This window comes from Saccharomycodes ludwigii, chromosome II (assembly GCF_020623625.1).
Source record: "Saccharomycodes ludwigii strain NBRC 1722 chromosome II, whole genome shotgun sequence".
Classification (NCBI taxonomy): Eukaryota; Fungi; Ascomycota; class Saccharomycetes; order Saccharomycodales; family Saccharomycodaceae; genus Saccharomycodes; species Saccharomycodes ludwigii.
This window is the reverse complement of record NC_060201.1, coordinates 608224-622395: the sequence shown is the minus strand read 5'-3', so window position 1 is coordinate 622395 and position 14172 is coordinate 608224. Positions and strand designations below refer to the sequence as shown.

At 31.6% G+C, this 14172-nt stretch overlaps 3 protein-coding genes across 3 annotated transcripts; all 3 read right to left on the bottom strand.

Moving 5' to 3' along the window:
- Positions 1-157: 157 nt before the first annotated feature.
- Positions 158-4555, bottom strand: SPH1 (Sph1p; the record flags this gene model as incomplete). Its single annotated transcript, XM_046080429.1, has 1 exon — positions 158-4555. The coding sequence occupies one exon, from the start codon at positions 4553-4555 to the stop codon at positions 158-160; it is 4398 nt and encodes a 1465-aa protein (XP_045935718.1).
- A 2738-nt stretch (positions 4556-7293) lies between these two features.
- Positions 7294-11535, bottom strand: SCDLUD_001563 (uncharacterized protein; the record flags this gene model as incomplete). Its single annotated transcript, XM_046080428.1, has 1 exon — positions 7294-11535. The coding sequence occupies one exon, from the start codon at positions 11533-11535 to the stop codon at positions 7294-7296; it is 4242 nt and encodes a 1413-aa protein (XP_045935717.1).
- A 933-nt stretch (positions 11536-12468) lies between these two features.
- On the bottom strand, positions 12469-13953 carry CDC3 (septin CDC3; the record flags this gene model as incomplete). Its single annotated transcript, XM_046080427.1, has 1 exon — positions 12469-13953. One exon carries the CDS (start codon positions 13951-13953, stop codon positions 12469-12471), a length of 1485 nt encoding a protein of 494 aa, XP_045935716.1.
- Positions 13954-14172: the final 219 nt, after the last annotated feature.

The window sequence follows — 14172 nt, the reverse complement described above, 5'->3', positions numbered from 1 at the left end:
GTGGATCGAGAACACTAGCTTTTTAAGCAAAAAATCATAGTACCATATACATATCCAGCATAATGATAACAGTCTTATTAAGTAATTCCCGAAAAATATATATATATAATATATATTTTTACTACATCTATGCAATACTTTTAATATTTTCCTACCCTTACACATTGTTTGGATTCAATCTATTATTTAGATACTCAATTTCTTCTTTTAAACTAGCCTCCTCAACTATTTTAACCAATTCTTTTGTGCATTTTGCCACGTCAAATGCAATCCCAGCCAAACGTTGCTTAAAATGTTTGTCTGCAAAATCATCATCTGTTTCCAATAATTCAAACTCAGAACCTAACGTACACAGTAATGTCATTCTTCTTTTACAATCATCTAAACTTTGAACAACCCAAGTACCGTGTTCTTTTAGTGCAAAATTACGGCTTTGTTGCATAGAAACACTGGTGGCTTCAACCATTTGTCCAATAACATGGTTAATATCAAATGACTCCCCTCTTAATTCACCTGTTTTAGCCTTTGGTCGTTTAATCGAGGATAATAAACTTTGGATTGTATTAATTACATCTACAGTTTGATGTTCTAAATATAATAATAACTCACTTAAGGTGTTATCGGGGTTTTCAATATCAAACCCACCCACATCAAACGTTTCTTCTAATATGCTTAAACGACTATGATCCATCGTTCCAGCAACTTCAGTGTTAGTAGCAGGCTTTGACACGGGTTCATCGGTTTGCGGTATTTCATTGCTTTGTCTGCTAACCAAATTATTTAAAGGGCTGGTGTTAGTCTTATTACTGTGCATTGTAGGTAGTACCTTTTTAATGGGTGATGTCGGATCTATAGAACTCATCAAATTTACCGGTTTAGAGTCAAACGCAACGATAGAGTCTCTGGAATTCAAACTATCCCGTACAGATATGTTATCGCCAATATTAGATGTATCCGACGAAATCAAAGGGTATTTATCCAAGCCTAAGTCTGATTTAGAGTCAGAAACAGTATTATTGCTTAATTTACTTTCTGACAAACTTTTAATGCCATCACCATTATTATTAGTACCGTGGCCATTCAATAGAGAAGCTTGAATTTTCTGATAAGCTTGCTCGTTTCTCAAAGTTTCTTGAGCAATTTGTTTTTTCTGTTCTTCTTCTTCTTCTTCTTCTTCGTCGTCGTTGTAGTCATCGTCGTCTGTGGATGTTGGTACACTAGACGATGGAATATCTTCCAATGCACTGGCCAATTTGGAAGTGGCTAATGATGGGGGCGGTTTATTTATATCAAAGGTATTATTAAAAAACGATGCGTCAGTTTTGTGATTAATTTCGTTAGTATTAGCAAGCTTTTCCTCTGTTAACTTAATAGTGGATGCTTCAGAAGAAACAGTAGGTGTGCACTTTGTTTCAGCATCCAAATTTTTACCATTATGGCTAGGTATCTCCTTTTCCCTTGCTTGTCTTTCTTCAACCTCTCCTTCTCCTTCTTCCTTTTTTTTCTCTCCTCCTTCTTCTTCTTCTTCTTCTTCTTCTTCTTCTTCTTCTTCTTCTTCGATGCTGTTATTGCTAATACTGCTTTTGTTCAGTGATAATAAACTAGATTTCTTAGTTAAACTAACATTTGGATCTTGGAAACTTTTAACTCTTTCTTCAATAGATGCAAAGCTGTTTTTCTTGGAAAGTGAACCGCCATTTTTAGAACTTTGTAGTATATTATCAGTAGAGGTAACACTTTCATTGTTTTTTAAGAACAAAGTAGAATTTAGCGGAGAAGCTTCAGTGGAGGAAGAGTTGGATGATATTGAATTACTGTTCACCGTTTTATTTTCAAATTGTAAAACTTTGGATTTAATAGTTCCAGGTGAACGACTAATATCGCTACCACTTTGTTTAGAAATTGTAGATGCTAGGGAATTTGATTTTTCATGTTTTTTAGTGTTAGGTGTAACATTGGTTTCTTTATTTTTTAAATCATCGATATTATTGTCAGTAGCTACTGCAGAAGATTCAGTGTTGTCAATCTTTTCATTATTATTAACATCATTAGCCGATGTATTATCACTATTCTCGTTCAAATTTAGTTTTAACAAATTTATGTTTTTACCATTTTCTGCTACATTATTTGATTTGATATTGCCAATTCTATTATTTTTCGATAATAAGGAGGTGTTGTTATTAAAAAAAAATTTTTTTTTAGATGAAATATGATTATTGGATTCTTTTTGTAAATAATTAAACAATCCGGTATTGGCTGGTTTTCTTGGAGCAGTAGATGCTGTAGGAGAAGTCAAATTTTCGCTGGACGCCAATTTTTGTGCTAATTTCAATGGTCTAACAGGCGAAGAAACCCCAAAATCATTGTCATCGTCTGCATGACCATCAATGTTAGTATTGTTGTTATGACTTAAATTGCCAAATGAGTTTTGATTTTTGTTAAAATTAACTATTGGCTTAGCATATTCTGTGGATCCATTATTAAGGTCTTTGGATATGGATGCCTCCTTTACATCAGTGTCAACCTTAGAATTGGCAACAGACCTAGTCGTTGTGGATTTTGTGGCTTGTGGGAGACTTTTGGTTACACATTCAATGGCTTCATTAATATGAGCAACGTTCAGTAAGTTACAGATGGTAAACAAAATTTCGCATAGAGCGCTTTCAACGGTAATTCTAGGTAACAAAGAGTGATAGATAGCATAGTAGCGAATTGTTGTAATGGCATGTGACACCGAGGCTCTTAATAATATGGCATGTTCAGTGAAATCTTCAAACTTTTCGCAATAGGAGATAATGGAAGAAACGTCATCAGAAATTTGGGCAATGTCTTCGAATAATACATCACCTATATTATTTTTATTGTTGTTACAATTATTAGTGTCGGTAGTGTTTTGTAAATGTTGAAATGATTTAATAACCTTATTTTGCAAAGATTGTACCAAAACCAATGGGATAAGGCCATCAGGCGAAATGTATCGTAAAATATCAGTGGATTTAACGGAATCAAAAGTGCTTGGTAATTTAACTGGCGTGTTAATATTATCATTATTGCTTTTAATTACCGATTCATACCTTGATTTCCATAATTTTGCCTCCTGCTCTATCATAGTAACATTTGGTGCCTCATTTGTGTTGGCATTTCCATTGGTGGGAGATTTGTTATTAGCTTGTTTCAGTTTTAATTCCAGTTCTGAGATAGCCAATTTTAAATTTTCATTTTCGATAGATAGAGCACTGATTTCTCTAGACAAGGCTGAAACTTCTTTTTGGAAATTTGAATCCATAGATTTACCTAAGTTATGAACAGCAGCTTCGTTTTCCAAATATTTATTATTGACCTCTTTTAATTGAGTTTCTGTCATCGTCAATTCCGATTTTAAGTTAGTTATAATCTTATCGCTGGTCATCTTCTCTTCTTTTAAAGAAGCAACCTCAATAGATAGTGTTTCATTAGTTTGTCTTAAATCGTAGGCTTCTTTTTCAAACTTATTAGCTTTACTAGATAAAATGGAATTCAAATTTTCTAATTCGTTGAATTTTTGATTAGTTTCATTTAATTCTGCTTCTAATTTGGATATATCTTTATTATTTTTTGGCTTTGATGATGAGGATTCATCCGTCATAGAATTAGCCGAAATATTATCTGTAATACCAGTATTGCGAACATTAGATGATGGATTTAATTCTCTTATTCTCAAACCTTGCTTGACAAATCCCCTAGGTATGTTTTGCTGTTGTTGCTCCTGTTGTTTAAATTCAACATCAGTGGAAGCAGCGGCAATTTCTACGTTGGTATTTGTATTATTATTAATTTCCCGTTCACCATTATTGGTAACATTAGTAGGATTGGCCTTTTTTTGAGCGCTATGATTATAGTTAGAAAAATGAGATTCAGCTCCTTCCTCTTTTTCTTCCTCATCTGAGCTCCAATCTAGGGAAGCCTTCTTAGGAATAACTTTGGTTGCTTGTATTCCTGTGGCGGTTGTGCTAGGGCCCTTAGAATTGTTGTTGCTGTTCTTTTTAATACCATTGTCATTATTCATAATAGATTTATCTAAAGAACTAGCTTCCTTAATATTATTCCGTTGTTGCTGTGCATCACCCATTGGAACACTATTATTTGCGGCTGAAGTTTCAAAAATAGGATCTACATCGTAATTTCTTCTTCTAATTTCGTACAAAATATCATCAACTAAATCATTAAATCTAGAAGCCGACAAATTAGCTAGTTTTTGTCTAGCTTGGTTTCTCTTTATGTGGAACTTTTCATTTGGCAATAGATAAGCCGGTTGTTGTTGGGATTCATTCAATCTTCGCTCCAGTTCATCATGAACATCAGTACCCAATTCGAAAAATTGGGGAGAAGATAACTTCAGTAGTTTTGCTCTAGCCTTTTTCGCTCTTTGATTGCCTGATCTATCGACTTTAGAATCGCTTGTTATTTGATAATATTGATTTAAAGCGACATAAAAATTGTAAATTTTTCTTCTATCCTCTGGATTAAGTGTTCCAGTGTTTGAAGAACTTTTTTTGCTACTAGTACTATTGGTCATTTTGTGCTTTAAACTAAGCTATTTTTGTATGTACTGAAAGGGAAAGTGGGTGAAGGAAAGAAAAGAATTTTTGAGGCCAGAAATCGATGTATAAGTATAATGTATAATTTTTATTATCAGATATGAGAGAATAAGAAAAGCTGCTTCAAATAAATGGTTGGTAATGGAATCGAAAGGAATGAACCAGGAATGCAATAGATATTGGTTTGTTATTTTGATGCTTGACAGGACATAAAAAAAAAAAAAAAAAAATTATTATTATTATTACCACAAAAACGAGAATAAAATATTCATAAATAACTAAATTTAATTTATTTATATTTATATTATTTTTTTTTTCTTTTTTTTTTTTTCTTTTTTTTCCCCAGTTGAACAAATGTACAATCGTAAAACACAGAAATACCCGCGCGGGTAATTTAAGATTACGCCATATAAATGGAAAGGATTTACAATAAATTGGATCGTATTGTTTATATTGTACACTTGAAACGCGTGGTTTCAATTTTTTGCTTTTTGTTTTCAAACCATAGAAAGTAACGCACAGTACAATCAATTATAAAGTTAGTTACGCGTTGTGTGTAAAATCACAGGGCAGTTGCAGTTGCTTACGTTATAATATTACCACAAACCACGAAAGGGTAAAGTATTTTTTTTTTTTTTTTAAGAGGGCACGTGGAATTAACAGACGAAGTACAATGTGATTTACAGCTAGCTGAGGTGGACATTATACAGAAAAGATTACTGAACTACATACACTATTCAGGCTACAATTGGTGGCAATTAAAAGGGTTAAGTTTCATAAATCCACAGAGGATGACACTTTATACAATGTTTTCGGTTTAAAATGTAATTTAGTATATTTAATGACAATTACCACCGTGTCAACAACAAATATCATTTAGACACCATACATATATATCGGAAATATTAATAAAATATGATAGCGATAGTTTATAAAAATATTAGTAAAATATCACAGGGAAAGAGGAATTATGGTTAATGAAAACGCGTCCATGACAATAGAACCTTTATGTAGTTTATTTATTCTAAGCTAGGTATCCCAGATGCAAGAGCACGTGGAAAAAGCCTTTAAAAAAATGTTTTTTTTTTGTTTTTTTTTTTCGATATTTTGTTTATTTGACGTTATTTAAAAATGCAGGAAATAATTTCTATTATAATGAATCTTATAGTTAAATTTTTATATTTAAAAACAAACAATACTGCGTCAATAATAAATGTTATTTATACGTATTACAAACGAATTAAGACATTGTACACGTATATTTTTTTTTTTTAGAAATGCAGTTGTAAATTTAATATTTTGCCCCGCTTTTATTTACTTATAAAGATACGGAGGGAGCGGATGGTTAATACTTTTTCTTCTTTTGTAATTTACATTTACCCGGTCCCGTATTTGCGCTTCCCTCCCGATCATATCACGGACAAAAGGCCTATTGGATTGATAGAATTTTATGGAAGAACAAAGAAAGAAAAAGGAAAATTGTGGATAATGCGCGGTTAAATGACTCATCCACACATAGTAACATTGTTAACCCTTTTTGAAAAAAGAAAAAAAAAAAAAAAAAAAAAAAAAACCATCCCCGGACAAGTTACACAGTATAAACCGTAGCACAAAAGAATTCGTTTATAAACAAATTGGAAAAAGCGTATATTAACTTCCGCTTATAAGGAATTAACCCTCAGTTTAAGTAAAGCTTGTCAATTAAAATGTCATTCAAAAATGTCTTTTTTCATTGAGCTCATTGCTTTATAATTATGGATGACACACAAACACAACCGCAAGCGAGCTTTTTTCTTAACAAGCAAAATTTTGCGGGTGTGAGGACGGAAATGTATTATTATTGATGATTTAATCAAATTTTGATGACTCTTAACATCATTTGCTTATTATTAATAAACGAATGACCTTCCCTTGCCAGGTCATTCAGATCAATAATAAATCCTACTTTTGAAGGTAAATCTTAAAAGTTAGAAAAGTAAAAAAAAAAAAAAGAAAAAAAAAAAAAAAGATATATAAACAGAATGAAAAAGAACTTATTTTTCATGATTAAGATCTGAGATTTTATTTTTTTTTTTTTAATTCTCTCTTTAATCCTTGTATGAAAATATAAAAATAACCAATAAAGCGAGCAACAAAGCAAATAAAAAACCTTCCCAACTCAACAAATTATATATATAACAATAACAATGGCCTTTTTAGTTTTATCTTCCGAAGTTTCTCAACCATTTGTCCCAGCTGTTCCAGCTAAGGATGGTGCTCAAAGTAGAGTTAACACTACTCAACCAAAGCAAGCTGTTTCTCTGTTGATGTGATTAGTTTTTATACATGTATCTTCGTATACACACGGTTATGATAATGTACGTTATGAATATTTAAAAAAAAAAAAAAAAAAAAAAAAAAGCTCCCTTTTCTAATTCTAAAGGGTTTCAATAAAAGTTGATCCGTCATTTAATGCTTGGTTGTTCTTAACCATCATTTTCATTAGCATTCTTTATTTTTATTTTTATTTTTATTTTATTATGTAAGTTATAAATTTATATATATTTTAAGATTTTGATTTTGATTATTATTACATCTATTTTTATGTCTGTCTGCAGCGCTTGCTGTTTTTTTTTTTTTTTTTTTTTTTTTTTTTTTTTTTTTGGGGTAAAATGTTATAATGGGAATAAAAAAGTATACAGACATACACATATGTATATATAAACAAAAAGAAAAATTAAAACGCTTCCTTTTCTGGTTCAAACATTTCAATATCATCAACATTAGGTTCATTATCCTCGGTGCTGCGCTTGAACTTATTACTAATAATCTTCTTGCGTCTAGGTTTATACAGCTTCAATAATAGACTGCTTAAAACAACGGAAACAGAAGATAATGCCATACAACAGCTAGCCCAAACGGGTGAAAGTCGAGTTTTTTTATATGGAAACAAAACTCCTGCAGCAATAGGAATACCGATCATATTATACACTAATGCCCAACAAAAATTAAATTTAACCCTATTGAATACCTTTCTTGAAAGTTCAATTAAAGTCAATAAGGAATATAGCATATTACCGTTACTTCCATTACGAGAACTATTCGTATCTGTGGATAATAATACAAAATCACTTGAGGTCATTGCTAGATCTGAACCTGTTGCCATTGCCACACCAACATCAGCTATAGACAATGCTGGCGCATCATTTATACCATCACCGACCATACAGATTACGGGCTTTGCAATATTTGCACTTTTCTTGGTATAAATACTCCCATTCCTTATACTTTCTATTGCTTTGGCCTTTTCTTCGGGCAAAACACCGGCTATGACATTTTCAACGGGGATACCCACCTCTTTTGCTATTGCTTTTGTGGTTACTTCATTATCACCGGATATTAGCCATGTTTCAATTTTAAAGTTATTTTGTAATCGATTGATTATATACTTGGCCTCTGGTCTAATTGTGTCTCTTATACTAAAGTAAAGTATAGGAGTAATAAAATTGGCACCTTTCATTTGCTGCAACATTGATACCACTACTATACTTTTACCTTGAGTTTTCCAAGTTTCCAACATCTTTTGGTGCTTTTCACTAATTATCGTAATTTGCCCGGGCTCTTTCTGCTTGTGCATAAACTTTTCGTTCCCAATCAACAACGTAAATTTATTATTGCCGGTGTCACCACTTTTAAGTCTATTATTTTTAAATACACCCATCAAACCACACCCTGGGATTTCCTGGCTATCAAGCAATTCATAATTGGGATTCATTTCTCCATCGCTATCCTTTTGTTGTACCATTTCCAACTTTTGCTCCAAAAAATTTCTAATCGCAATACTCAATGGATGCGTAGAATTGGATTCTAGCTTATCAATCATTCCCCAAATGTCCTTGACACCAATTTCGCGGCTACCACCAGTGACTTCATCTTCATATTTTGGATCAATACAATAGTTGGTAACTTGGAAATTTTTACCCCCACCCAAAGTTAAGGTGCCTGTTTTATCAAAACAGACAACGTTGATCTTACTACCTTGTTGAAAAGCATGGCCGCCACCTTTGACTAAGATACCATTTTTTGCGGCAATACCGCTTCCAACAAACATTGCAGTCGGAGCAGCTAATCCAATACCACAGGGACAAGCAATTACAAAAACACTAATTGCAAAATTTAATGACCAGACTATAGCATTACCGGTAGAAATATCAGAATCAGAACTTGTACTGCTGTTTATTATAAAATTTTTATTAATCTTAGTGATAAGTATCCAAATAATCCAGGTTAAAATGGCCAACAGAATAATGAGAGGAACAAATATACTTGTGATTTTGTCTGCAGTTTGTACTATTTTAGGAGAATTCATTTGTCCGTCCCTAACGCTCGAGATTATTTGATCTAGTAGCGAATCATTTTTTTCTATAGTTGTTATAGGTGTTAATATAATAGGCTTACCGCTGATGTTTATGGTACCTGCATATATTACATCACCCGGGATATGAATTATTGGCGTAGATTCTCCTGTTAGACAGCTTTCATCGAATTCAACATTATTGGCATCGTTGTCAGTAATATTTATGGAATTAGAGGAATTATTGGCATCACTAGTAGCAGTAGCCCCTTTGTTGTTTTTATCCGTATAATCATATGACAACAACTTACAATCTAATGGTGGAGATTCACCATTTTTAACTATGATTTTATCTCCAATTTCTAAATACAATGGATTAATTTCTTCCATAGTTGATTTTAATAGCGCTGAATCTGATTTAAATTTGGAAAGCTCATTTATTGAGCTTGCCGCTTTGCATTTACTAAAACTTTCTAATAATCTACCGATTAATAAAAAAAATGTCAAAAAAACAACAGAGTCAAAATAATATGTATCCATGGAACTTTTATTACTAGCAGCATCATTTTTTTTTGTTACATTGTTTGCTATCAATAAACCTAAACTTGCAATATATGAAACAGAGGTACCAAGGCTCATTAGTAAGTTCATACTGCCAAATTTGAAAAACTTTTTACTCCAAGTGCTACTCCCACCGAATTTCCAAATCATCAAAATCTCTTTAATTGCTTTCATGTGAAATATTTTATCAATGTAAAAGTAGACAGGAGTACTCAATATAAATAAAATCCATATAACTCTACTTGTGTTAGTATGTGGCAATGTCTCTTCTAACCATTTGTAAAACGGATTCGTCTTAGCCAACAACGACATCCCAACAACGCCAAAAATGAACGTTGGAATAACAATAGAAAAAGTGATTAATAAGTAAACACCAATATTATAAGTTTCCAATTTTGCTAACCTATTCAAATGTTCTTCAATGGATTCATTTTCTACAACTTTGACGTTTAGCTGTAGTTCCTTGGATAGTTTATCCAATATTATTGTTCTAATGGTAACATTATTTTTAGCTCCATCTATATTTTGTGGCTGGTAATCAAATTTAATTTTACATTTCTTGGAATATGTAGAAGTTTGTAAATCCGACTCTAATATGTTTATTTGATATTCAGGTGTTTTCAAAACATTCATTATCCTGATGGGACAATTTGAGCAATAAATACCTGAAATTTCAATTTCAAAAGTTCTACGTGGCACAGAAACTTTGCTACCAATGGTGTCAGTAGTGGCAGCTATTGTACTCTTCTTAATTTTTGTGACTGGTGTTAAGATTTCAAAATCAAACCCACAATCTTCGATTGTCTCCTGTAAAACTTTTAATTTTTCAGCTTGTTCATCAGCGGCAAATCTCAATATAAATGTTCCTGTTTTGGAAACAATGTTAACAGAAATATCCTTAATGAAATCTAACTCAGCACAAACATTAGTTATTGTTGCTGCACATGCTGCACAAGTAATGCCACCAATAGCGGCAACAAGTCTATATTGGTCAATGGGATTGGAACCATCTGCGATATTACCCTTTGGTTCCGCAGTACCGCAATCATATATTTGCATTAATTGACCTTGATAACCTAAATCTTCAACAACAGTTTCAATGTTTTGAATAATCTCATTGTTTCTGTTGCTATCAGCATTTTGAAGGCCAAAATTGGTTTCAATTTCAATTTCAGCCAAATTATTGACACTGTTAATATTCATTGCCAATAATTTAACTTTTTTGTCCAGTTCGTAACTATGAGTATTTCCGTATTTGTCAGTAAACATTTCAGATAGCGCACTGGCTATAGATTTAGAGCAATTAGAACAGGTCATCCCCTGGATAGAAAATTTCAATTTGTAATGTGTCATTTGAGTCTTTTGTTGATAGGATTCAACACCAGTGTTAACATTATCCATAACAGGCAACATTGTATCTTGACAGACTTTACAAAATTTATAATGGCTTTTAACAATATCGCTGTTAGTATCGCTGTCGTTTTCATCAGCTTTTGGTGACGATGGTATTTCAAAAGTTTTTTCATTAAATAATTCGAAATTTTTGTTTGTCTTGGTCTTACTATTTTTGTTATTTTTAGCCTCTTTATTTGTGCCTACAGTTCCATTATCAGGACCATAAGGTACCATAGAAATGTTATCTGGAATATATCCAATTTCCCTTAGTATCTCGACGATTTCAAAAACAAAATTATCATTTTGTAAGAAAACAGGATTTGCCATTCCAATTATACTCAACCAGTCATCTTCAACAATATCAATCGAGTAAATAAATGGGAGAACACTGGTATTAGCCTTGATAGACTTGCCTCCAGTGCAATGTTTTAAAAAATGGGAAGGATAAGACAAGTTTGGAATTAATCTACCATTTCTAATAATATTTTTCAATTTATGGGTGTTAGTGGCATTTTTAGTTGTAAACGATGTAGGAACGATGTAACTTTTAATATTATGATTTTCTTTTAATTTGGTTAAGATAGCTGTTTTACATTTATCACAATGGATATTTGAGATATGTATTTTTAGTTCAACTAATTGGGAGGATGGCAAATTATTTTTTGCCATGTTTTGTGACTTGTTTGTGTGTGTGTGTGGTGTTTGTTTTTTTAGTTGATGCTTAATTTAGATATTTGTTTAGCGATGTAGATATGTAGATATGTATATATGTTATAGGTACAAAAGAGAGAAAAAAAGGAAAATAGAAGGAGAGGGAAATAAAAGTGAATTATAAAATTTTTTTTATTCACATTTCCAATCCTATTTATACCCTGTTAATTTAGTTTTTATCAAAGTTATACTTTGTTGTTGATAGTTGACATTTGAATTATAAAACAACACTTGCCCATAATGAACGGCTCCCATACATTTCAAAAAGTGTATTTTTTTTTTTTAAATGCATAGAAACCGCCGCTAAGTAACAGCAAAATAATCGCTATAATAATCGCCATAATAATAATATATATATATATATTTATATTGCGTCTTTTTAGCTGATATTTTTAATTTGTTTTTCATTAATTTATATTAACTATGAGAAAAAAAAAAGCAAGCGAGGGGAAAGTGTACTTTAATCCAAAATTAATATTATTGCGTTGTTATTGCTACAGATTACTAATAATTAAATAAACACTGTGTGTGTAACTCTTTTTTTTTACTATAATGTGTATATTATTATACAGAGTGTGCCACTTCACATAATATACAACATAATATACAAACTTGGTAATAAAAAAAAAAAAAAAAAAAAAAAAATAAATAAAAACCTTTGTTGATTAATACAGGCTGGTATAACTTAATATTGATAAGCAATATATGTGAATTCGATAATACTTTCAAGTTAAATCACCTATATTTGCCTTATCAATCAAACTTTAGTATTTTGCGTACTAAACTAGTTAGTTCATTCCAATACTATATATCATAATTTTATAACCAACTATAATATACCATACAAACTTATTTATGCTATATATATATATATATATATTGCCTCTTCTCCTAACGTAAAAATCCCTTTTTTTTTGTAGGCTGTGAGGAAGCTGACACAGAGGCAGCATTAACCATTGAATGTTCTAATTGATTCTTTTTCTCTTCCAAAGCTTTCAATTGTTTAGTTAATTTTTCCTTCATCTCCTTATGTCTTGCAAATAATTCAGCTTCAGATTTTTGCAATTTTTTCTCCTTTTCTGAAACCTTTTGTTGAAAAACAGACTTCATTTCAGATTCTAGTTTGGCTAATTTAGCTTCATGTAATTTCCTTTCTTCTATAGATCTGGTAGCTGGGTCGTATTCTCTAAACACACTATTGTCTTGTTTTATACCCAAAGCAAACAACTTATTGGATCTATAGTTTTCATATAAAACATTATTTGTTTTCTCACGTAATTCTTCCATATATTGCCTAATTAATAAATCACTTAAATAGATGAAATCAGAATGAGAAGCATTATCAATTTCGATGCAACCCCATGGATAAGCACGACCTCTAACTACTCTACCATCCAAAGCCTGAACCAAATCAATAGATGCAGTAACTGCAAATGGATACTTGTCAATAAGGTTTTTGGTAGAATTTACCGTTTCGATATCATCACTTTTTTCATAGATTGGGGGCTGGAATAATTCAACACCAGCTTCGTTCAATTGGATCATAATAATTTTCTTGAAATGCTCAATTTCTTCATCAGTTAGAATATCTGACTTGGCGATAATGGGAATCAAGTTACATTTAGAATACACTTGTGTACAAAACTCGATATCCAATGACCTTAACCCATGTACAGTAGGCTCAATAAAATATAAACAAGCATGGACCCTGGGATCTTCTCTACTACCCAACGGTGTTCTATTAATTCTATTTTCGGCATCCAAGTATTGATCAAACCTGGAGTCTATTTCCTTCACAATAGGTTTCCAAGAGTCGGAATTATCAATGGAATCACCAAACCCAGGAGTATCAATAACAGTTAATTTCAATTTAACGCCATTTTCTTCAATTTCCGTAGACAAAGCTTTGATAGCAACTTTATTATCATTGGTATTAACAACACCATTAGGGTCATCATCAATAGAAATGTTCTGCAATTTCCTGGCAATATCTTTTTCTAGTTCAATTTCACTAAATGGATCATTCACATCATCATACAATCTTTTGTTGAACAAAGTATTGATCAAGGTGGATTTACCCAACCCCCTCTGACCAACGCACAATAAATTCAAACAAAATCCACGACGAATACTTTTTCTGTGCCATTGTTTTGGTAGGTTAGCAAAACCAACGTACCCATTAATTTTCCGACGAATAATTTTCAATTCTGGTTGTGGTGGTATAACTTGGCCTTCAATATTAATAGCGTTTTCTGTATTGGTTAAAACGTCGGAATTACCATTATTAACAAGGTGTGACACATCACTATTATTAGTTTTAGTTTCACGTAAAAGTTGGTTTTCACTTGGCACCTCTTTTTTAACTTCAACAGACATGGTTCCTTTTTTTTTTTTTTATTTTTTATTTCCGTTTTTCGTTCTTTTTCCTTATCCTTCTATTTTAATAATTTAAAATTGTTTATCTATAAGAGGTTAAATATTGAGCTTGGTTTATCAATCTGTTTGTTTACTATTAAAAAAAAAAAAAAAAAAAAAAAATTATCAAGTTGTAACAACCACAAAAGAAAAGAAAAAAAAAAAAAAAATCTTAATAGA